Source organism: Cylas formicarius, unplaced genomic scaffold (assembly GCF_029955315.1).
Source record: "Cylas formicarius isolate icCylForm1 unplaced genomic scaffold, icCylForm1.1 PGA_scaffold_8__14_contigs__length_24414737, whole genome shotgun sequence".
NCBI lineage: Eukaryota > Metazoa > Arthropoda > Insecta > Coleoptera > Brentidae > Cylas > Cylas formicarius.
Window position 1 is genome coordinate 14474498 of NW_026844361.1, and position 26024 is coordinate 14500521.

General features: G+C 31.5%; 1 protein-coding gene across 1 annotated transcript; it reads right to left on the bottom strand.

Annotated features, from left to right (window-relative positions):
* Positions 1-1349: 1349 nt before the first annotated feature.
* Positions 1350-25774, bottom strand: LOC132706465 (beta-1,3-glucan-binding protein-like). Its single transcript, XM_060677813.1, has 6 exons — positions 25757-25774; positions 25494-25685; positions 19730-19884; positions 17471-17634; positions 17114-17419; positions 1350-1639 (listed from the first exon to the last, which is right to left on the bottom strand). Exons 1-6 carry the CDS (start codon positions 25772-25774, stop codon positions 1350-1352), a joined length of 1125 nt encoding a protein of 374 aa, XP_060533796.1.
* Positions 25775-26024: the final 250 nt, after the last annotated feature.

Here is a 26024-nt window from a genome sequence, read left to right on the forward strand (position 1 = left end):
TGTATGAGTTTTTATAACATTATTTGTGATGATTAAGGGTAATTTTGCTTCAACTCCCTTTTATACTCAATTGCTATGTGTCGAGTGTTTTTGGATTTATGGCCATTTTTTCGTCAAAATTTGACTGTGTTTTGTGTGTTTTATTTTATTTAAAACAGGTTTGGTTACTCACATATTTATGAATAATTCTCTTCAAATTGAAATTAATCTATACGTTTTATACGTATAGATAGACATTTTCTAAAAGAAATTTGGACACCTTGTATAGTTTCTAACATAAATAGGTTCATAATTTGACGTAGCTGATAAAAACAAATAAATGAGTTTCCGTATTTTATTAGATACATATTTTATTTGTTCCTGCCACCTCAATTCGAAGTCTATCATGACACTAAGATACTTACCAAGCTTTTCCTTTGGCAATAAGACTGAAAGAAGCCGACTTCGTAGGTCTAATAACAATCCTGCAGATAATAGTTTTTAACTTCGATAATCTGTTTTACTAAAAGAGCTGTTTAAGTTTAAAATTTGAATGGTTTTAAACTCTTTTTTTTTTTAATTGTTTTTCAGAATTGCAATTGCCTTTTCGTTAATGATGACAAAATGTTCAGGATTAGTTCGCAATTTTTCTACACTTTAAAAATATGAACTGAATTTTGATAGCTTAGCTCAACATGTTAAAAAACACCCCGTATTCTGCATTTTGCACATAATCAATAAAAGTACCTTTTTAGTTTTCTTTGAGTTTTTATTTTTATTTTATTTGTGTTTTCACAGATTTGATAGTCAAACCGAAATAATTTTACAATTGCGATTGGTAGGCCACACACATTACATTACGTTCAAGAATTTTATTGCGACTATTTGTTTGCTTAAATTATTGTTTAGAAATTAATTACTTACATTCTTAACAGCGTTATGTATTCGTAAACATTAATCATTTTAGCGAAATGATATCAATCAAATTAAATAAAGGATCGCTGGACCTAGTGTAAGAAATTTTTAACAATTCCAGGGTTTTTTTGATAAATATACATCTTTTACTGACCGATGAATTAATTTTTATGTTTTTTAAAAGTCATAGTAGTGATTTTATGAAGTGATCCTTGAATCAAACTATTCAAAAAAAGTTACTTACTTAATACTTTATTCCAAGTATTGTGGAAGACCTCACCCTCAATGTATAGGCAGTTGTATCTACTGGAGTGGCGAGGGGTAGCGTGGAAGGATATCACAGGAATTCAAGAGTAATATTCAAATAATTTGACTCTTAAACTTAGAGCTATTCTAGATTCATTCTCACAGAAAATAAATATATATATTTAAGATTATCGGAGTCGGTTTAAATATTATATGGCGAAAACTTTCACGTAGTCCACAATCAGATCGGAACTTCCCTCCTGAATGTTCCAAGTGGGGCCCCATTGGTTCTTGGCGTTCCAAAAATCGGTGGCGGACGTGGGAGACATGTTGGACCAAGGTTTTCCGCCCGGATTGGTGGCCCTCTCGTCCAAACTACCGCCCACAGCAAGGTTAATGATCAGGAAGAATTCTTGGTCGAAGGGTGCCATTTTGGACCCCGATCCCCAAGGATTATCCAGGTTGATATTTTGAAAGTTGCCGTAATTCCAAAAGTTATCTAATTAATAGAAATTTTAATAATTGCACTATACTACACATTGTTATTTCAGGGTTTCTTTCTTATCTTCACTTTGCGTTGCTGATGAATTTGTAGAAAATTTTGACAAAATAAATAAGAACTAAAAGTTCAGATTTTCACGAAATTATATATATTCACATGACAAATGTTTCGAAAACACCCTGTATTTCGCAAATTGTAACAAATAAATACCCTCACCACCATCTATCCGGCCATAAACGAATTAGTCGTCGACCAGAGCGCCTCATTGAAGTAGATGGGTACGGTCCCGCTAGAGTGAGCCACAGGGGACCAACAAAAAGTAACAAGAGAGGGGCCCGCAGTGGAAGACGACAAGATGGGCGCTGGCGACATTAATACGTGTGACATGCTAAATTACGTTTTGATATTGGCACCCACTTCATTTTGAATAGTAAATTGATTAAGTTCGATTTCGTGTTTAATTACACTCGTCGGATTAACTGTTGCTACAAAATGTAATAATTACACACTACCTGCTGCTATATATACCGAAAAATAACAATACAAACCTTGATTAATGTTGTGAGATTTTAAGTTTAATAATGGATAGGTATTTAAATCTAATTGATCGTTAAGCAATACATTTGAATGTCTTATTTTGTTAATCTTTAATAATAAAATCAAAACTTGTTAAGCATACTTTGGTGGAGACTTAAGTCAACAATTTCGACTTATTCTTTAAAAATTTGCCTAACTAACCTAATACCTATATATATATATATATATATATATATATATATATATATATATATATATATATATATATATATATATATATATATATATATATATTGATAAACGTACTCTACAACTTCCAAAATACATACTCAATTAACGATGTGACTTCATCTACAACGTGGAGACTTCCGATTTCGGAAGTCATAACGATTCCTATGTAAAACTTTGCCAGTATGATCTTGAGGGCCTTAGCAACGTTCCTGCAAAATTTTCTAATGAAGTCCCAAGGTCGACCATTTATCCGTACATTATCAATTTTAGTTCAGGCGTAGATCGTTGGCGCTCGCATCGCAATTCGCAATGTAATCTTGGTATGTCTGTCGCATGTATTGACTTCCCTTTGAATCTCCGCCGTAAATCATACGTTAGGACTTCACAGTATGTTCAGTTGTAGTACTTTATGGCTTCCCACGAGGTAGTAAAATGGCAACGTAGCATTTTTTGCGTAGTTCAAGGCCGTTATTTTAGGCGCACAATATATTGAAAAGGATTCATTTCGACCGTATTTGCGGCGTATTTGCGGGTAACGAACGAAATTTTGTGACTTCCCTTAAAAATGAATGGAGTACTAAATTAATGCCTTCTCTGGTTTTGGATAAAAACAAGAAAATGTTCAAAAAGATATGATGAAAATATGATAAACGCAATCTGAATATGGGCAGTTGAATTATTTTTCTGTCTTTAAGAATAATAAAGGATTTTTATTATAGAAAATAAACAAATATAATTTTGAAAAATTTTCTTCCGCTTGTTCGCCTTGACAAGTTTATTTATACACAAAAGCTGCTTACGCACATTAACTTCAATAAAATAAATGAATTAAAAGGAAAACATAAAATAAAAAGTAAGAAGCCTGAAATATCGTAGATTTGGCGAGATCAATTAAATAGGTAAATGGTGATAAAGGTTATTTTCAGACATTGTTTATGTGTATTGGTTCATTTTCAGTTCTTAATTTATACTAGAGTTTAAATATATTACTGCTCTTTTTTTTTTAATTAAATAATTTTTTTAAAAATAAATTCATTTTTTGATTGTAGTATTTTAGCCGGAAATTTATGAACAATTTTTGAATAGTTCAAAATAGTGATATAATATAGCCCGAAAACGACGGTTTGACGTATATACATCTATGCTAAAATGCAGTCTTTGTTGCAAATACTTTGGTATATGATTTTTTATAATTATGAAAAATAAGGTCGCAGACTGTATATATCGTGTAAGATGTTGGGATACCTTATGTTAGTGTTAGGCAATAGTTTAAACACTGCGTCACAGCGTATTACTTGTCAGGACGACTGAAAGCTCACATGAATTTTTTCTTACTGAATTTGTTGCTTTATGAATTTTTTCAGGATTTTGGGCAGAGTGGGCAAAATGTTTAGTGGAGTTAATTAAAAGAGTCTGGTTTGTTTACTTTATTTAATAAACTCTGGAACTGAACATGAAGATAAGATAAGGACAATTTAAAATAATTTAAGTGAAAAACACGAAACCTAAGAACCATTTAATATTTTTATTGGAATTTTATTTATTATTCATAAATTATAGTTATTTTAATAAACAGAACGCAATAAGTATTCGATTACAAAATATCCTGAATACTTCTTATACACCGAACGTCAGTTTTCTTACTGAATGGCAACTATTCACTAACCCTATAAGATTGATGGGAGCAAACGTTTCCCGAGTGACTTCCTCTAATTGTGATTTGGTTTAGAAAATTCTTTAATGTAAGATCTGTAAATATCCCCCATAAAAAAACTAGAGGAGTTAGCATCACACAATTTCGCAGGCCACTAGTTCCAATCCAACATTATCCAAATACTTCATTTAAGAATTAATGCTTGGATTTTGCAATAGTTCTGCAATCATATGCAATTCCCGGATTTTCTCTTCCTCATTTAAGTCGTTTTGATTTTGCCTTGCCTCCTTGTCGGGTTGTTGCTGCCCCTTATATTTATCGAAATAAAGTTCATTAACTGCCTCTGCGTTCAGTTTTTCCATTAAAATTATGTGACACAAAATTCAATAAAGCATAAAATTTATGCCCTTAACCGACAGCGACACAATACATTAATACACAAAAAGAATGCCCTATATTTCAGGCCTGTGATTGCCATATAAAATAAGGAAGTTGAATTCATTAATGACAAAACGAAGAACTGTAAAAAAAAATCTGAATACGCTACTGCATTTGCCTTAAAAAAAAAAAAAAATGTTTTTATCTGGATCAAAGCTGCTAACACTAAAAGAAAAGAAAGAGAAACTTCCAATTATATGTAATTTGTCAATAAGGCGGAAAGCTCATAACGTCAAAACAAATATCCAAACAAAAATTTATTGAATGTGCAAAAATATGCATGAACATCTGTTAAGGCAACGATCCTAATGCTCTACATATTTTTTTGAAATTTAATGATATAAGGGAACAAGTTTGCAATGACATAAAAACTGTTACAAAACCTATATGAGTTTTAAAATGCGTATTTTACCAGAAACGTTTAAAAAATAAAAAGCTCTGACAAGTCATGACTAATATGGAAAAACTAACCAAAACTCGATGAAATACGAAATTAAATGCTTCATGCTATTTGACAGAATGACGTAAAACAATAAATAAACTCGCACATAGGGATTTTTGGTTAAAAAAGGTAAAGGCAAGTTTGTTGATCGCATTAGTGGATTCTCTAAGAAGAAATCTGTACATAGAAGAACTTAGAATTTTTTTGAAACGGTTTTCCAAGGAGCAAGTTATTGAAGCAGTGCATCATACTAAGACGCAAACGTCCAACTATTTATCCTATGCTTCGTCAGCAATAACGAAGATTTGCCAAAATATTAAAATGGAAATAAATGGCATAATTTAAATTTAAAAATTTGAAAATAAGGGATTACAAAAAGCATATTCCAAATAATTTATATTTTTTAACAAGTCTTTTTGTCTCCATCGAAATATGTAATGCCAGGAAAGAAACGGAAATACTTAATATTTGTCAAGATGATGAGTTTAAATGAAAAAAATATACCCCTGAACTTATTGGTTTGGGAATGTTAGCCTATCAGGAGACCAAGTCAAAAAAACTGGTTGAAAGCAGCCACGCTTGTTGTCACACAGTATCTTACACGGATATTCTGAGCGTCGCTCAAGAAGAAATTCAACTTGATTTAGAAAGCGATTACGTAACTCTCTCTTGACAAATAGTATCCGATAGATTTGTACAGTTTCTAAAATATATCTGCAGTTTGCAGATATATTTTAGAAACTTTGGACAAAGCCCCCACATTTCACGAAACACAAATTTCAATAAATGAAACTATACCTAATGAGTTCCGTTCAAATAAAAAAATTCAAATTCAATGAAAAATTTCACATGTACTGATAACCGAAGCAATATTACAAGAGCATACATCAGTTCTAAGCACCTGTCAATATAAAAAAAGGTATAGAGACATTCAATTTTCTGTCAAATAAGATTTTTTAATTTAGACACAACATTTTAAGCGTAACGGGCCATTGTGTTCCTGTAAAAGAAAATTTATGAAATATTTCTGTAAATGTGCAAAATCAATATGTAGCAATAAGAGAGACAAAAATGATTCCTGACCAACACGAAGGATTTTTTTTTTAGATTAACTTTTTACTTCTACTTAATTTTAGGAGTTGTTATAGATATAATTTTAATTTTTATTCTAGCTTCTATGCACACTTATGTATTATTGGTTTAATATGCAATGTTGCCAATAAAATTTAATACAAATAATTAGTAATCTCAAAAGTAATAATGAGGGCAAATACGTACCACTCACATTCGCTACGAAAGAGGGTCTACAAGCAAAAACGATCTTAAGAGCCGCCGTAATCGCTAAGTCGTTTGTTTATTGCCTGACCGTCATTACAAATTTGACCCTCTCTCGTTGCTTCGCTGGCGGCCGTGATATTAACGAGATGGCTTTATATTTTGCTAATTATAAATATACGTTCCATCCGATTGGAGTTTTTGCAAAAGTAACTGATTCGTTGATCTTCAATGCGTATGATTTATAAAAAGCATTTTTTTGATAAACCAAATAGTTTTCAAGTTACAGCGAGGTAAACGATAACATAAAAATGAGTTTTCAGGGCAAGCGTTTATTCCTTAAAGAAGAAATATAAATATAAAAATATTGAAAAGTTTTGTCAGTTTAATGGCTGTATGTTGTAGAAAACAACAACATAATAATATTTTTGTTTTTTGTAATTTTTATTATAATATTCACTCCTATCACCTCCTGCACCATACGATTTTTGGACGACCAGTCGGTTTTGCATTCTTAGGAACAGTGTAAAATTGCGACACATTTATGTTTTTAAAATAGAAAAATGATCACTCACACCAGCCTGTAGAACTCCAGAGTTTTTGATTAAGGTTACATCAAAAACAAAAATGTAATATAGACATTTTAATGAAGTTTTTGTAGTTCCCGTAATTTTTGTATGGTTTTTAAGAATTTACAGAGGGTTCAAATGAATTTTTTAGTAATGGAACTATTATAAAATAGTATTTTAAAAATGTGTCTGGATTGTTAGGTCTTTAAAATTACTTAAACAGCAAATACCCCTTAGCCTACGAATTCATGATAAGAGGCAAAAATATATATGAAAACAATTTCAGTTTGAAATGTTTGTTTGCGTTTAGTTTATGTTGACGCAATCAAATGAATATTAATATTTTTGATCGCATTATTTAAAAGGAAATGTGTATTTAGAATCTAAAATTTGTAAAATTTCTTTCCACAACTTTTATCTTGACATCAATTTATAGAAGTTTACGCCTCTTTCAAAAAAAAGTATTTTGAAGATACTCAAACCTTTTATTTAGCTTACTAGCGGCTGCTATTCAATATAAGTAAGTTCTTTTTAGTTATGAAAAAATTAAATAAATCTGAAACAATTCCATATGTTATAAAAGATTTGTTACTTTTTGGCTATAACACATTCAGTGCACTTCAGTGCAGTAATAATTGTTACTGTTATGTAGTGTTTTCATGAAACAAAAGTTTACATCTTTCTAAAAAATATGCAGATCATCAAAAAGTGAGTCCCTTGCAAGTGACGATGAGACCACCAGAAAATTACTTTTAAACGCACCCGGAGCCATTCATGACATACAACGGATTTAATTTTTTATGAACATGTTTGATATATTCAGCGAAATCTATATATACCTTCTTGTATATATGAGAAACTTGGGATCAACCACCTTACAACTTCCCATGTGATCGTAAATTGGCAACGCAGCAGTTTTTGTATAGTTCAAAGCCATTATTTTTGATGCCTGATATACCGGCGCGTTGTCATAAATAAATTCATTTTGTTTAAACTAATGACGCGCAGTGAAATTTTCTTCCGGAATCTTAAACAGAAATGGATAAAGCATGTGACCGATAAAAAAAAAATATTTTTTATACCAAGGAATCAGTTAAATTTTCATTTGTTAACTTAAAAGTTAATTAATAATACGAAAATAAACAAATAATTTTAAGTCGTTAATATATTCTTAAAGTATAGACATTTGACCATGGATTTTTAATCCATTTTTTAGTTAAAAATACTTCAAATTTTCAATATAAAAAGAAATGTTGAAATCAAAATTTTAAAAAATCGTTTTTGGGATCAATTTTCAATCATAAGTACTTATAAAAAATATAAATAGATTGAATTTTTATGATCAAATGGTAAATGGGGGGTCCACTTGAAGTGATCTTACTCATAAATTTGACAATAAAAAAAATATTAGACTGAACTGTCAGACCTTTAAATTACCTACATAATAAACACCCCTTGTGGTGTTTATTGTATAAATAATTTAAGCAAGTATTATGTGAGTAAGCTTGTGGTGATTTAGTTTCGAGGTTTGGGGTTCTTGGAATTGAATATCGCCATATTTAAAAAAGTATGAGCAGTACAGTGTTCTAAAGTTAATTAGTGGTTAGGTGTGACTAATTTATTTTTTACCTTAGTTTTTCGAAGCAATAATTGTTCAAGTTCAATTTTAAGACGCATTAAAGCAGTAAAATAAAAACTCAATTGCTGATATTCTTTAAATCCTAATGGACTAAGTTTCAAAATTGAAAATATTATTTTTACATTGTGTATGTGTATTTTAGAAGAAGCTTCAAAAATTTTACCTGACCCTAACACCATACCAGAATGGAACCACAACGAAAAGGCTCTTGTAAGTTAAATCGATTAATTTTTTAGTTCAAATAAATAAGAAAAAAACATGCAAAACATGATGTCGTTTCAGGAGTGGGTTAAAAAGTGTGACTTTGACCAATGCTCTTTACCTGAGTTCTATCAAACAGTAGACAAAAAAGATACAGTATTAAAACCTTTCCCAAATAAAGACAATTTTGCAAGTGAAAAGCAGGATGATATGACAAGACAAGGCAACACAGAAACTTGCTCGTACAATCCTAAAAATGATAGACAATTTTTCCAAAATACCGATAATGTTACCACAGATGCCATACCGAAGATTAATACAGAATTTAATTCACTTAAGAAGCCTTGCTTACCATCTCCAAATCAAAAGATAGAAGTAAGTAAACATTTTCAAATGTGTTGAAGCATTTCTAATATTGTTAATCATTTTGTGATATTGTTGCGTTTGCAGAATGCTTTTATAATGCAAACAGTGGATAATGGTTTTGTGTCCGATTATTATCATAACATTGACAGAAGCACTGAAGAATATAAACTTACAGTATTACAACCTTTACCGATTAATTCTTGTGAAACCCAATATTTTAATTCAGAACAACCAATTGCAAAAAATAATTTTGACGATGACGTGGAGCACTGCGCAGAACTTCCGCCTAAAAGAATAAAAGTAAGTGAAATTTGTTGAAAAACTAATGCATTCTATATATTTTTTTTTTACTGTAGGTCATTTCGTCAATTAAACTGGTTACACCGAGCCTCGAATTAAGTAACAGAAAGTGCACCAAAAATGAAAAAAGGGAAAAGCTCTTGCGGCAAAAAATTTATAGTTTTATGTCATCTGTCGATATTAAAAGTGACGATTCTAAAGATTTAGACTTCGTCTTAAAAGATCTTATCGAATCTTCAATATCATCACAATCGATAAATTCTGAAAATATTACTACCTCACAACAAACCCGCAGCTTGCTAGTTCCTGATAATAAAATAAAGGTAGTGGACATGAAACCCAAGAAAACTTTTTGTGAAGAGTTATATCTACGTATACATTATGTAAATTATAACTGATAATATAATAATAATTGATTTTCTCGAAAAGTATTAAAAAATCAAAAATGCTGAAAATAGTTATTTTTTATTTTTAAAATAAACAAAAATTTTAAAATTTAAAAATGTTTGTAGGTCAAGTGGCATTTTGTTTTGTAATTGCATTAAAAAGGTCTTTATAATTATTTTACGATTTTAGCAACTCACAGTGTTTGAACGATTTTAATTTTTGTAATACTTACTTCGAGAAAATCAAGGTGGATTATTTAATAATTTTCACCCCCAGTTTTGCTCATTTTTTGTTTTCATTGAATTTTGTGCATTGTAAATTCAGGTTATTTTCATTTAAATTTGCGCTCTCTGCCGAAATTTTCTGTGATAAATAAACCATATAAAATAAAGACATTAAAAAAAAAATGAAGACTACATGAAAAAATATGTGACATTTCTTTCTACTACGACAAGAAATAAATTATTAGTTTCATAATTGCTATGAATTTTTGCGTTCATGTGATGGTCTGCTTTTTAAAATTTTGATATTTAGTTGTGTTTACGTATTTTGGAGGTATCACTAAATTTATTCATTGCGGCGTTTTCGAGTTAATTTGACTTGATTAAAAATAAAAAGTACATTATTGATTTTTATAGATAGTATGCAAATTCTTCTAATACGTCTATAGTAAACCACTGTATATCAGTTTCATAAAAATTGCTTCAAATTCATTCAAGTTTATTTATTTTCTAAACTACCTTGAAAATATTTTAAATGGTTTTAGGAAAATCGTTTTTTTTTTGTAATTATTTCAATTTAATGTTCTTGAAACTACAAGGTAGATAGTAGCCGCTAGTTTTAACAAGAATTTTTTCGGGATAATCAAAATGCGTTTTATAAAAATTAATTAGTTTAAGTCACTGACAAACCAGCTCTAGAACTTATAGTCGTAGTTTATATTTAAACATTTTTCGTTAGAGTTAGCTGGATAGAATATTTTTAACAGACAGGTCCAATATTCATTTTAAGTTTCTATTTTGTAGAGACTTCATACATTGCAGAAAAAAATGATTCGATGCAAGATGTGTTTAATAAAAATTTTTCGCGGCATATTCAGAGGAGACACTCTAATGAAAAAGAGGTTATTGCAATTTTTCAATACCCTAAAGGAAGCAGGGAAAGGCGCGACGCACATTATTAGAAAACGAAGGTGTTTTTAACCAATACATCCATGGAAATACTAGACCAAATCGAAGAGGTCCAAATAATATTGATAATGGTGCGCTTTACTTGCCATGCGCATATTGTAAAGGCGTCTATTACAAACAATATTTAAGAAGGCATTCAAAATTCTGTACTGTCCAATGAGCCCTGAGCTCAAAGGAAAGAGGTAGTCAATTATCAGTTTCACAAACTTTGACTGCGTGCTCAATGGATCCCACGAATGTTATCTCTAAACTAAATGTAAAGAAAGAGTTAATGTACATGGTAATTGTTTGATAGATATGGTTATTGCCAAAAAAAAAATCACTCTAGTTAATAATTGAAATGTTTTATCAATTAATTTTTTCGAAAATTCCAAACTTTCTTTAAAACTTTTGGTTTCAGGTGTTTAATATAATGAAAGGCGACGAAATATCTTTTGAAGCAAAAAAAGATCTATTAATATGTAACTACGGGGATCTTACCTAAAAAAACACAAACGAGAAGGCATTAGATATGCTTGCAGCACCAGAATGCGCGAATTGTCTAGACTGTTAATGGAGTACAGAAAGATTGTTAATTCAAGTGTAGCAATATCTGAAGATTGAAGACTACCGTCGAGTTAGAAGCACGGAATGTAAAGATTTTGAAACCGCCCTAAGTGATACAGAGAAGTTATTAACTAAGAACTATAAGAGATTATTGAATAGCGGAAAAGGTTCTCAGGCAATCGTCATTTTACTACCCAAAATATTGGAAGATTTTATTGAAACTATGTTGAGTAATAGAAATAAATATATTTCAGAGGAAAACATTTATGTCTTCGCCGTACCTGGCAGCAAGATAAAGTGGGGCAAAGGTGATGTCGCCATTAGAATGCTAACCAAAAAAATTGAGTTGCAGAATCCAGATGCTATTTCTAGCAACAAATTACGAAAGCACATCGCTACTGTCATGCAAATACTTTATATGACACCAAACGAAACGAAGCAATTTGCGAATTTTATGGGCCATACCCAGAAAACTCACGATGAATACTATGAGTAAAATATTTTTTAATTCTTAGTTTTGTTAATGACAACTAACAAACAAACAAACTAACAAACAGTTTAAACTAAGTTTTTTTCTGTCAATATTTTAATTGCAATTGTAACTAATTTGCAATATCAAATATCAAATGGATAAGCACATATCGAAATATACACACAGGCAAAATTATCGTATCTCTTAAAATGCAAGAATTTGTAGTTACGGGGGGACAATTTCTAATAATCGTATTGCAATCGCGTATGTTAAATAGGAGTAACAAAATTTCATTTTTACTTTTTTGTTTTATCAACATAAATTTACAATGTTTAAAAACAAAGCTGTAATATTTAATATGTTTTTATTTAAATTAATATCTCAATCATTAATGAAAGTAAGTGGAATCACACAAAAAACTTGAGGATAAATTTAACTGACCAAAAATTGCCCCACCCTGTAGATATTTAACATCACCAAAAATATTGAACTTCCACAAAAGAGTAAACGTTTCAGATCCCAAAAAAAAGTGTTCGCAGCCATGTTTCTATGAACTTTAAATTATAGGTACTTAAGGTTGAGTTGCAGACTCGTTCTTTACAAAAAAGGTATTGTCTTTCGCATGTTAATATTGCACAAAAACAAGGCCATTGAAGAAAAATAACTTGTGTGAACTTGCATAGTTGAGGCACTTTTCTTCTCTTGTCTTCTTTTTTTTTGCTAATTAGGTAGTCTTATTTTTGTATGAAGTTATTCCAGGCTGCCTGTAGATATTTACCAGACCGCAAAGGTTTCAAAAATACTATTGATGATGGAAAAAGGAACCCTTCCTGTCGAATATAAAGGCAAATCGATAAACGAAATAGACATTGATATTGATTATCCCGAAGAAAATGAACCTAAAGGTAGTCATGCAAAAAGTTTTCTGTTTACTACTACTTTGCCATTTTATATCTAAATGGTTTCAGAGTCCTCGTCACCAAATGCGCCCACACGAGACAATGAAATATTGTTTGTGTGCAAAAAAGAAAATATTTAAGCTAATAAAGATAATAATATTTTTGACCAACCAATTCCTGAAAACATTAAGAAGAACGAGGATCAAGAAACTGCTGATATAGGTAATTCTCTATGTTTTTATTACTTTTACTCAGTTATACTGCCATAGGCATGGTTCATTAGAATAAGAGGGAAAAATAAACCGATTCGAGTTAACGAAAATTTAGGTCAGATTTGTTTTTAATAAATTTATTTTGTTACTGTGGCGTCAAAAAACTAATAATACTAGTGCGAATATAAGTAAAACTGTTGTGTGTTTTTGACGAAACACTGTTTCTTTCAGATAAGCCAAAAGTCTCCAAAGTTGTAAATAAACGATGTAAGTGACAAATACTAATTTATAAAATAACGACAAACACACCTTAACTAATTTTTCCAACACGTTTTATGAAAAATATTTTTTATTTTAGCATGGAGCGAGAATGAAGTGAATTGCATCCAGAAGGAGTTTGCACAATACCTCCAAACAAACACTTACCCACCGTCAGCTAAAATAAGAGAATTTATTACAACCTTTAACTCTAAGAGAAGTGTATCCGTCATAAAATCCAAAATACAACATTTGCTGAAGTTAAGAAAACAATAAAAGTTTACATTGATTTTGACATCTTGTAACTAATACCTCGATTAATAAAAAAGAGTGTTTTAAATATACTGATCCTTTTTATTTAGTTTTAGATAACAAAAATTTAAATAAACCAAAATAATACTCAAAAATTATTAAAAAAAGGTTTGTGACTATTTGATTTCTAAAATTCATTGCAAAATCAGTCAGAATTATTACTGTTTTGTCGTATTCTCATAAAATCTTAGCAAAATTCACATCTTTTTAAAAAATATATAAATCCTCCAAAACTAAATTCGCGGCATGTCACAAAGCGACCGCCAGCAAATTAAATTTAAACGCACCCGGAGGCATTCGTTGACGTACAAACGTGCAACGGATCTAGTTTTGGGTGAACCAAGTTTGCAATATCGAGCGAATTCTAAATACAAACTCTTTACTCATTGTGACTTCCTTAATATACAATCTAAAAGTAAAACATACCTTGTCACTTCTTGTATATATGAAAAACTTGGCATCATCGCGGAGTCGTATATGGCAGAAGTCAGAAAGAGGGTCTGACGTCCAATAATTTTGAAAAGAAAAATATTTACCCCTCTTATGCGAAACCATATATTAAAGCCCCCCTCATCATATATACATCAAAAGGTTTATAGTATATATAGTGGATGTCAGGTCGCCCGCTTCACGTAGCGGAAGTCCCAACTTAACAAGTATCAATATATATATATATATATATATATATATATATATATATATATATATATATATATATATATATATATATATATATATATATATATATATATTTTGGTGGCCCTTTCAAATACGAAACTCAAGATATCAAAAAGTCTATTGGAATAGAAACTTTAAGGAAAAATGAAATATTTCATTTGAACCACATTTCATTGGGTCCTGCGAGATAATCTGAGAGTTTTTGACTTTCTACATTACACCTAGTAACATGTATATACCGGGTGTCTCCAATTCGAATATCACCATTGGGATCTTGGTAACGGTAAGAGATACAGAGTGACTGGAATAAGGACAAGGTTGCACTTCGGTGAGTTCAATAATATTCCATTTTAAAATTGAAGTTATTTTTGTTACTTTCGGAAATATGGCGCTAATTCAGAAACTTCCAGTGTTCGTTTTTATTTTTTTATGTCCTTATTTTAAAACTTAGCAAAAATCTGGAAATACATTCTCATTGAAACTTTTTGGATTCATCTTATGGTCAGGTCAAAAATCAATTAAGACGGTTCGTTTGTCTCAAACCATTTTCAACTTTATTTTTTCTTATAGTCGCCATATTGTTGTATTTGTATTCTCTCAAATTCGAAATATTGAACAAAAACTTTTATGCCACAGTAAGCTATGAATTTTCGAATTTGCCGATGACATTTTAATGTCTAGTGCATGACTCTATCTTTAAAAATGGACTTTACCAAGGAAGAAAAACAAGATATGGTAAAACTTTATTATAAAAAGGATTGAAGGGGTGTCAAGGTATCGGAAACGTATTTGGACATGTATCCTGAAAGACGACAACCTTTTCAAACTCTTTTTAATATATTGGGTAGAAATGTCACAGAGTTTGCTTCGTTATAACAACCAAGATAAAATTATGAATGTACATTTAATGAGAAACGTACTACTAATAAATAAATTACCAAAGATGTTCAAAATGTTGTCCGCCATTCTGCAAACACAGTTCTACTCTTCTCTACATGATATACACTGCGCGATGTATATTCGATATTTTGGTATTCACCCCGTCCATAAATTGTATTTTTAAGTGTACCCCATAAAAATGTGTCGAGGACACTGAGATCTGGAAATCTGCCTGACCATCTCACTCTCGAAAGACAATCATACCTGTATTGTAATGTTAGGCCGGACGCCATCTTGCTGAAACGTCACGCAGTTGTAGTGGATCAAAGGTAAATGATCCAAATAGTCTTCAAGCATTGACGTCAAAAGTGATTCTCCATGCAGGGTGCTGTTAAAAAAATGATGTCCCAAAACCTGATCTTTATAAATACATGCCCATGTTTCGAATGACTACTTTACAATTTGTAACACACATTTTCTAGGAAAGCTTAAAAATCGGGCCTCCTTTGAAACCAATTCACCTGGATGTAATTCTTGTTAGATATGAATAACACCAGAAGAAATTAAAAAACAGGCCAGTAGTATGAAAAATGGAAAGAATTCAGGACCGGGGGAGTACCCATAGAACTATCGTCCTGGAAAAAAGTTATTGGCTTATACCTGAGAGGTGAAGAAATACCCATAGAATGGAAAACTGCATACATCTGCAATATATACAACAATAAAGGTGACAGAAAGGATTGTGCTAATTACCCGGGGCTTAGTGTAACCAACTTAATTTGCAGATTGTATGGAAAGATAATTAAAAGCAGAATTGAAGATTGTTGGGACGACGCTGAAGATCAAAACGGCTTTCGTGTTGAGCGTTCTTCGATAGAAAACATGTTTAGCCTAAAACAAGCATTAGAAAAGCGTTTGGTAATTATTCATCTTCAAAATATACATACGGCAATATAACCTGTCTAATAAAGATTGGGCACAAAGTAACCAGAAACATAAAAGTGACTAAAGGACTTCGAATATTTGCAGAAGATTTGGAAGATATTTAATACATGTTGCGAAAAATCGATGAAGAATATAGCAAGTAGCCTTTAACAATTAACACATCAAAAACAGAGTGGTAGGAAATGAAGAACACATATGGCTCTGAGCTTTGGGTAATAAATAAAAAAGACGTCTTAAAAAAATAACTTGTTGACTCAGATGCCATCTAACTAGAAGGGACATGGCGAGAAAAACTGAAATCAGAGAGGAAATGGGCATAGATAATGAAATCCTGGACACTATACAATGTGAAAGGATAAAATCGTATGGCCACGTCGAAAGAGTAAATGATCAGCGATGGCCAAAACGACTGAAGTTTCTCATTACGAGCGAAGCAAACTCAGCGAGATTTCTATCCAATAATTTAAACATAGTTCGATGAGGTTGTCGTCTTTCAGGATACATTTCCGTTGTCTTGGCACCGTTTCTATAGTTTTTGTGATAATGTTTTACCATATTTCGTATTTTTTTCGTTGGTAAAATCCATTTTTAACGACACAGTAACGCACTAGATCGACATATTTGAAAACTCATAGCTCACTATGGCGTAAAAGTTTTTGCTCAATATTTCGAATTTGAGGGAACACAACTTGTGATATATCATTCAAAGCGGTAATATTACGGGCTATTCAACAATGCCAAAACCAAAATATGGCCACCATAAGAAAAAATAAGGTTGATGATGGTTTGAGAAAAACGAAACGTCGTAAGAGATTGTTGTCTTGGCTATAAGTTGAAGCCTAAAAAGTTCCAATGAAGACATAATAAAATTAAAACGAAACTTCAGATGTTTAGAAGATTCAGATCTTCCATATTTCCGGAAGTAACAAAAATAATTTCAATTCGAAAAAGGGACATGTAAGTCACTCCGTATCTCTTGCCGTTACCAAGACCCTAATGGTGAGAGCCGAATTTGAAACGCCATTTATACTTTGGAGGTACCTTCGGGTTTAACTGTTCCAATTTCGACACCATCAACTGAAAATGCGATTTTATCGGGGGTCCATTCGACTTGGTACTTGTGGAAATCCGTGTCGTAGCCTTGGTCGGAGTTCTTTTCGTAATGGGTCTGCGGGTATCTATTATAGTTATAGTTCGGTCCCCAATGCAGGGTACTGCCCACTTGTTGGGTGCCGATGTTGACGCCGTTCAATACCAAGTTTTTATTTCCCCTACTTTCGAGTATGTCGATTTCGCCAGAAGCCGGCCAATCCCCGTAGCGGTTGTAGCGGGGTAACATCCAAATGGCTGAAATTTGTTCAACGAACCATTTTTTTTCCGGAGTAAATTTTTTATTACCTGACCACAACCAATCTCCTGAAGGTATTTTGGCGTTAATTTCGACCCTTCCGTATTTGAAATAAAACGAATCCGCCGTTCTGATTCTGGCACTTTTTATGGGGTTCAGGATGTAACTCGGAGTCCCTATTCGCATACAGCCATACGACATGGCGTTGGTACATCTAAAACATTGACACCTTAATTTGAGGAAATCTATCGAAACCGGTTATTTTTCTGTTAGCATATTACAGAATAAGAACGGTATCGTGCGTTCAATTCATCTTGATAACATTGGTTGTAACTTTTTTGTTTTTAGAGATACACAGGTAAAGAAAAAAACAAAATTACTGGTTAGTAGCCAAGTTTTTTTTTCCAAGTGACGTATAAAACAAAACACTATCAATTTTCTGACATATTAGCCTACATCATATTTTTTTAAATAGTTTTTGAGAAATCGGCAAAAAAAGGAAAATTTTATATATTATATATTGTATATTCATATATGTTATATATATTGTAATTTCAAAGAGTACCGGGATGGACGGCAACAATAATAATTATTTACAAATTAAAGCAGAACAAAAACACTAAAAAGAACAAGACACACTAAAGTAAAAAATTATTTAACTATTTTAAATACTGCTGTATGTGACGACCATTCTTCTGAACACATTTCTCATACGCTCTAATTGTCTGATGTCTTGCATTTGGTAACTTTTCGGTATTATATCTTACAACCCTTTCTTTTAGTGAATGAACTTTCATTAGTCCATAAAATGTTTTTCAAACAATTATAATTCACATTATGTGCATTTAAAAAATCCAAATAAAACTGCATCCGCCTTTGACACTTAGTTTTTGAGTTTTACGAAAATTAAGTGCATTATATTTATATTCTCCCAAAACTGAGTGGATTGATCCCCGAGAAATAACTGTCTCTTCATATACTGTAACAGAGGAAACTAAATATGCTTTATAGAATCCTAATATGTGTGCGTTATTTTCTTCATTTAAAACATTATGATTCCGGCATTTCCAATTTTGGTCGATTTGTCAAAAACGAGTAGACTAAAATATAAAATGTGTCGCATCATTGTAATCGGAATAAAATATTCTATTAAACGCATATATATTATGTAGGCTTATATGACAGAAAATTGATAGTGTTTTGTTTTAAAAAACTTGGCTACTAACCCTACATTTTGTTTTTTGTTTCTACCTCTATAAACAAAAAAGTTACAGCCAATTATAACGATATCAAGATAAATTGAACGCACGGTACATTGCAACATTGAAAAAAGCAAAAGTGACATTGAATCCTCGATTTCTTGATTGCCTGAAATTTCAACTACTCAAATTTTTTGAAATAATTTTTTAATAATAACCATGTGAAACTATGTAGGTACTTATAGTGGGTACTTTCTATATACAGCCTGTCCCACGACATGACTGCCATACTTTGGGTGTGTGTTGCTGGGGTGATTTCATGTTAAAAATATCAAACGAACCTGTACCGGCTATTCTAAGCTTGGCAGCTACAAGCGTTTGACATTTTAAGGACCATTTAAAAGAAACCCCTTTATTTTTTATTTTGTTATTTTTTATTTATTTATATTTTATTTTATTAATTAGTTGTTCAAAATGTCCACCCAGTCGACATGGTCTAGCTCTAATTAGAATTCAACGTTTCAGAGTCAGCACGAATAGTTTCTGCGGCATCCATAAGTCTAGCTACCAGTTGTTCTCTGATTTCAATACTTTCTGCATAAACTAAAGTTTCCAGTCTTCCCCACAAAAAAAAATTAAACTAAGGGACTAAAGTCAGGTGACCATGCTGGTTAAGGAATTGCCGGAGCTCTTCCAATCCATCGATTTGTAAAATTTTGATTAAGAAATGTTGTTACTTGTCGACCAAAGTGAGGAGGTGCCTCATCGGGCTGGATCCACATTCGTCGTCCTAAGTTAAGTCTATTACCTATTCATGGGACACTAGTAGAAGGTTGAGCATTAATCGTATTAAGTATTGCGTTTTCTTGTGCAAGTTCCTGTTGAATGGGACCATCAGACGTAGCTTGCCTGTTTCTCTAAAGCATTGATAGACATAGTTGTTGCTGCTTCGAAAAAGTAAACATTGTACCATGAAGAGCATTTTAAAGTATCGCACGAAAATAAACTTGCATGCTTTAATGAGAAAATGGCACCTAATTAATTGGAACAAACTGCAAATCCGAATTTTTCAAGCAAGCCAATTAGAATATTAAAAATTACGATACTTACTGATCCGCAGGTGAGCCACCATTGACATCCAACGTTCCCGAACTGAGGAAAGCCTCGCCGAATTCGTCGGATAAAAATGTCGGCCGTATATGCAGGTATCCTTTATTTACGAAACTGTTACTTCTGTTGTTGGTATAGTACTGAAATTCTAAATTCTAAAAAAAAATTGTTAGAATGGCGAGCTATATATACGAGGTATGTTCAAAAGGTAAGGTGACTTAAGTTTTATCCAAAAGTTTTTATTTATTCATCAAAATTAATGTTTTTTTTTCAATCCTCTAACCACATTTGGTACACACTTTCTTCTTCAATTTTTTACAAATGCAAAATGCAAATTGTTTGTTATATTTATTTTTTTTGACAGCACACAAAACACGTCTAACTTGCAAACTGGCTGAAATATATGTTAGGCACATGTGTACAACATAACAAAAAATATGTACAAGAAATGGATGTACGTAGCCGGTCCAAATACAAAAGGCACCTTACTTTTTGAGTACACCTCGTACTTCAGTCTCCGCTTTGCTATAAACTCAGTTGTGTATTAATAATAATAGTAAAATTAGTCTTATTATATATTTATTTTTTTGCACTTTGTATTTACATTTATCTGATAGCAGTACACTAAAAGCACAGCGAAAAAAAAAGGAGCTGAAGAACAATTTTAAAAAGGATCAAAGTCCATTCTCTAATTTCGTAGTTACTTATATTTTAACCGACGTATTATGATAACATACTGAATATATCATTAACATGAATACCTAAAAGAAAAAAAAAGAATGGTGTACCATATCTCATTAACAGAATTCCGCTTCGGCTAATAGATTTATAATCAAAAGACATAATTTTTCCTAAAATATGGGGTCATCAGTTTCTTTACGTTGTTGGGAACAGCGTTATACCATTTGTAGGAAAACGATCTTTCAAGCAATACTTTATGATGTGGGAGGGAGAGATAAAACCTCTATGTCAAAAATCAGTTGACTATTTAAATTATGTTATGGAAAAAAGCCACTGCATGTACCTAACTGTCGACGTTTTTCCATTAATAGTCCATTTGCCTCACGGAGACCAATTCGTAAACACCATTTTTGCACTCATCTTCATAATTAAAATGAGAAAGAACCAGCGAATCCATGAATCTAATTTTAAGATTAGTTGAAAAAATGTGACGACCAGATAAATGTTGTTTAAACTCATACAGGCTTTTTGAATGCATTTATTTGGGTTGGGCTTGAATCATAAATGTCTATCACAGTTTAGTCTCAAATAAAATGATATATAAAGTGTCTTGCAGGTCTCGTGAAACTTCAAAGTTACGGCAAACTTTCTTAAATATCAAAATTTGTAGAGGTATTTGCGATTTAATATAATCTTTTTTCGATTATTTCGCGTGCACTGTATGATAGGCGAAACTTGAAACTCTCTCTCGACACAATTGACGATACCGTTCAAAAGATAATTATCTTATCTTTAACAGTTTTTCATTTATTACCGATAATTTACCCACAGAAACGGAAATTTTAGGGAACTTTTAGATTTTCGGCCCATAATCGACACACCCTGTATATAATTCAAACAATATTCCATATAGAAATTCTAGCCTTGGATCTCCCACTTTTCCCGGTATATGAATTTTTTAAATAGGGTGACTGGTTTTCGAGAAAATACTTGTTTTCTGAAAGCATGCAGTACGTCGTAATAGTAAATGACGTCATCACGTCTAGGTGGAGTGGGAGAAATAGCGATGTCAGCGTATGTGCGAAAATCGTAAATAGAGAAATTGTAGCCCTTGATGGGGCCTATAACAATTTTTAAACCAATTTCATATATTTTTTACGAATTTGGTTTAACGGCTAATAATTTACTCTGAAAAAGGACAATTTTCAGGGTCTTTTACATTTTTGTTCATAATTCAAAAACCCTGTATATAATCGAAAAAATGCTCGAAATAAATGTTATTGCACTGGATCTTCCGCGTCTGCTGGTTAAAGAATTTTGCTCATCGGGGAAATAGTTTTGGAAAAAAATTCTAAAATTTTTAAAAAATGCTTCGACATATTTGACGACGCCCAGCTTCAAAAATTTAAATGTGGGTGTGAATTTCTACATCTTCGCTAAATTTGAAGTCGATAAACCATATAAAAAACTGACAACTGAATCACAGCCTTCTAGTTATAGTCAATTATCTTCAGTTTTTTGTAAATTGCCGACGCACCCTGTACTTTTTTAAAAAATTATCAAGAATAAAAGTTTTTGATCCGGTTCTCGCGCGTCTTTTGGTTCAATATTTTTTCCATGGTATATACCGTTTTTGAGAAATGAATTTTCTAGACACTGCAAATGCGGTTTTAAATTTTTAAAAATACTTCCAGACCCCCAGCCCGAATTTTGATAGATTCCGTTAGGGGACTAAACTCTGTATTGGTGGCAATTTTGACTCGGACACTTATCGTGTTTCATAGCGATGCACAAAAAAAAAGAAAATCGCGAAAAAAATACATGCCGATTTCCAATCGCTGCCAGTTTCTATGGGCTTATGTATCTCGTTTCTAGTGTAAAAGGAGCAAAATTTCAGTGGTTCCGAAGTTATTCGCGTTTTTATGAAGCGTGTACAGAGAACGGAGAACGGACAAACAGATAAAAAAAAGTTTTTTGTTTTGACGCTGCCGAGAAATGAGTTTCGTTGCTAAGCGCGTACACTTTCAAAAAATTCGATTTTATCTTTGCGAAAGTAACAACATTGCTTTCAAAAAATCGTTACTGGGCCAGGCAAGTTTGTCGCAGGTATAGCGGATCAGCTTTTTATTTCTAAAAGAAGCCGCTTCGCGGTTCCTGATCCTAAATTGACGCATTGTTTTTCTATCGTGCTTCTGCGGACCACTATGGAACTTTCGCACAATCGATGAAATTTGATTGTGAATACACTCGTTATAAAGTGTCCTTGACATCTCGTGGAACTTCAAAGTCACGGCAAACTTCGGTAAATATTAAAATGTGTACGGGTAATTGCAATTTAAAATTATATTTTTCCAAATATCTTGCGTCCCCTGTATTATAGACGAAACCTTATACAGTATACGATACTGTTCATATCAAATTATCACATCTTTAAAAGTTTTTCATTTATCGCCAATAATTCACCCACGAAACCGGAAATTTCTAGGATCTATTAGAATTTTTTTTGGAAACAAATTTCAATTTTGTAGTTCAAACGGTTCGAAAGTTATCCAGGAAAAACCAAAGACAAGAACGGATAATAGACACTTTTTTTTCCGACGGTTATCATTTCTGTGGCAATGGCGATTCCGTAGGTTGTACCGTTAATTAAAATGAAATATATATATACTACATATATATATATATATATATATATATATATATATATATATATATATATATATATATATATATATATATATATATATATATATATATATATATATATATATATATATATATATATATATATATATATATATAATATAAAAATTTTATACCAACGTACATACTTTCTAAAAATTAGAATTTTCGAAAATAACAAGATTTATTAGCATTTATTTTGAGATGATGCGAGCCTGAAAACTTAATTTCTCAACTTCTATTAAAGATTTATTTTATTTTTATTTGTTTGGAGAAAATAGGAGCGAATTTTGCATTACCCTAAGCAATTGCTCAAAATTGTATTTTTTGATATTAGAAAGGAAAGGCTCTAATATTCAGCATGGGGTACCCACACGGTTTCTATTACTTGACTCACTTTAGAAGTTACAACAAACTGAAAATACAGTAACCGTGCATATTATTATTATTAAATCATTGATTTGTTGTTGTTATATTGCATTAGAAGTAGTATTAAATTTTTAAATTTGTTGAATACAGACATTTTTGGAAATAGACCTTAAGGTTATTCATTCGCTAAATGCAGAACTGGATGTAAAATATTTGTTATAATTTTGCCAAAAAACTAGTTTTTAATTCGACATTTAAAAACTACCCCAACTAAGACTGACTTTTAATTTAAATGAAAAAATGAAAACAAGAAAATATTGAAATGTATTCTATTTTAAATTAATATAAATTCGTCTCTATTAATGTATCAACACAAGATGGCGTACTTAATAATATATCCAGTTCCTGTCAAATTTAATTTTTGAATTGAAATAACAATATTTTAAGTTGTAAAATATAAATAATTATAATCTTGCCAATGATAAAAATTGTATTATAATTTTTTTTTCTGAAATCGACCCTCAAATGAAATTGTTGTAAAGTGCCGAAATATGCTTTATTAGGATATGGTCTACAGACCGCTTTTAAAGTGAGTAGTAAAAAGAGTTTTTTATTTGATTTAAAATATTAGATTGAAAAATACGTAACCAGAAGCAGGGGGCAAAAGAAAAAAAGAAAAAAGAAATAAATCTACGCAAAATATACCGAATAAATTAAAAAAACATATGGAAAACGTACATGCAGATCACGTTGGCCAGGCAAGATGATTGTTAGAAAGAGAATTGGAGAATTTAAATAAACATCAAGAAATGTTTTCAAAGAAAATATCAGTAAGACCAAAAGCATTGCTTGCGTCATATAGATGAGGCTACCGATGTTCTTAAGGATGCCCACATGATAACATATGTTGTGGAAACTGATATTAGAAAAGACATGTTATCCCGTAACCTATTGAATGCAATACTACAACTGAAGTTTTTAATGCAGTATTTGAAGTTAGAGTTGTAAATTTTATCGAAACTAAGATGAAGGCTATTCACAAAATTATGTAATGACATGGATTTAAAATATATACTTATTATTCTGAGGCACGTTGGCTTTCTCGTGGCAAAGTACTTCACAGGGTGTTTGCGCTAAAAGAAAGGATCGCCATATTTCTTACTGATAAAAATAGAGATGAAGCAAACTTTTTCAAAGACTCAGTACATTAAACAAATCAATGCAAGGGCCTCAAATTCGTGCTTTTACCTATCTTGCTGAAGAAATAAAAGAAAGTAAAGTTCTTATTAATAATTATTTGACCAGTCTATGGAAGAAATTCCCGTTTTACTTTAATGGATTTTGAGATGTCCAAATATAAATGGATTAGAAACCCCTTTGTGGTTGATTAACATGATGATTTTGGTCTTACCATGCAGAGCAGCTAATGATAATCGGCTTATTCAGTGATAGCACGTTAAAGCGGATGTTTTAAGACGACAATGATATTGTTACGTTTTTGCTACGACTAAGGGACGATTTTCCCACTTTGACAAACAAAGCTTTAGGAATTTTACTGCCATTTGTAAACATCTTACTTAGGTGAAACTGGCTTTTCTACAGTAGCGGCCTTAAACACAAAGTATCGATCTCGCTTAGTGATTGAAAAGGAACTGAGAACCGCGATTTTTTCAACAATCCACGATTTGAGAAAATTTGTGCTGATAAACCAGCTCAACCGTCGCATTAAATATTTATAATGTTGTTTTAATTATATATGTATATTTTTATTTTTGTAAGATTTGTTTTTTTTTGCATTTAACATTATTAAGTCTGATGATAAATAATAATTTTTCTAAGTATATTTTTACATAACATTGCATATTGTTTTGTAGTCCATTAAATACATAACAAAATACGTGTTGAATATTTATGAAACTATATTGTTTTTTTATCAAGTTTTGTGCAAACTGAAAAAGTTTACAATTAAGAAAAGTTAAAAAGGTTTTCCGTAAAATTGTAATAATAAATTATAGTACAATCCAATCCTTACCCCGCCGCCAGCCAGTGTAATTTCGTGGGACCACTTTCTCAAATCGAAAATGTCGAAAGTTTCTTCGAAAATTACATCTCCTGGACAGATGGTTCCTTGAACTAACGCCTTTGCGTGAGTACCGCCGACGGTGGTCTCACTCGGTACCTCGCAGCAATACGCTAACCCCTGGAGTACCACGCAAATCAGGACCTAAAATATAAAATAAAGCTGCTATTTTAAATACCCAAGTTAACTGCAGATTTGCTAAATAAAATGCTTACGCTAAACTGGCTTAACATTGCTTGAAAAGATTCACGCCAATCCGGAAGCCGGAAGCTCTATTTTTTTTATCGCACCACTTATAAATACCTGCTCCTTCTTAAAAATATTGTTAGTCTTATCAGTGACTTTAAAAATTTGCATCAAGATTTTGGCCAAGTTTTCGACAAATTAGACGAACCGATTTAATTTTCCAAAGTTGTCGGTATTTTCTCACTCTACACTTATGCTACATATATATATATATATATATATATATATATATATATA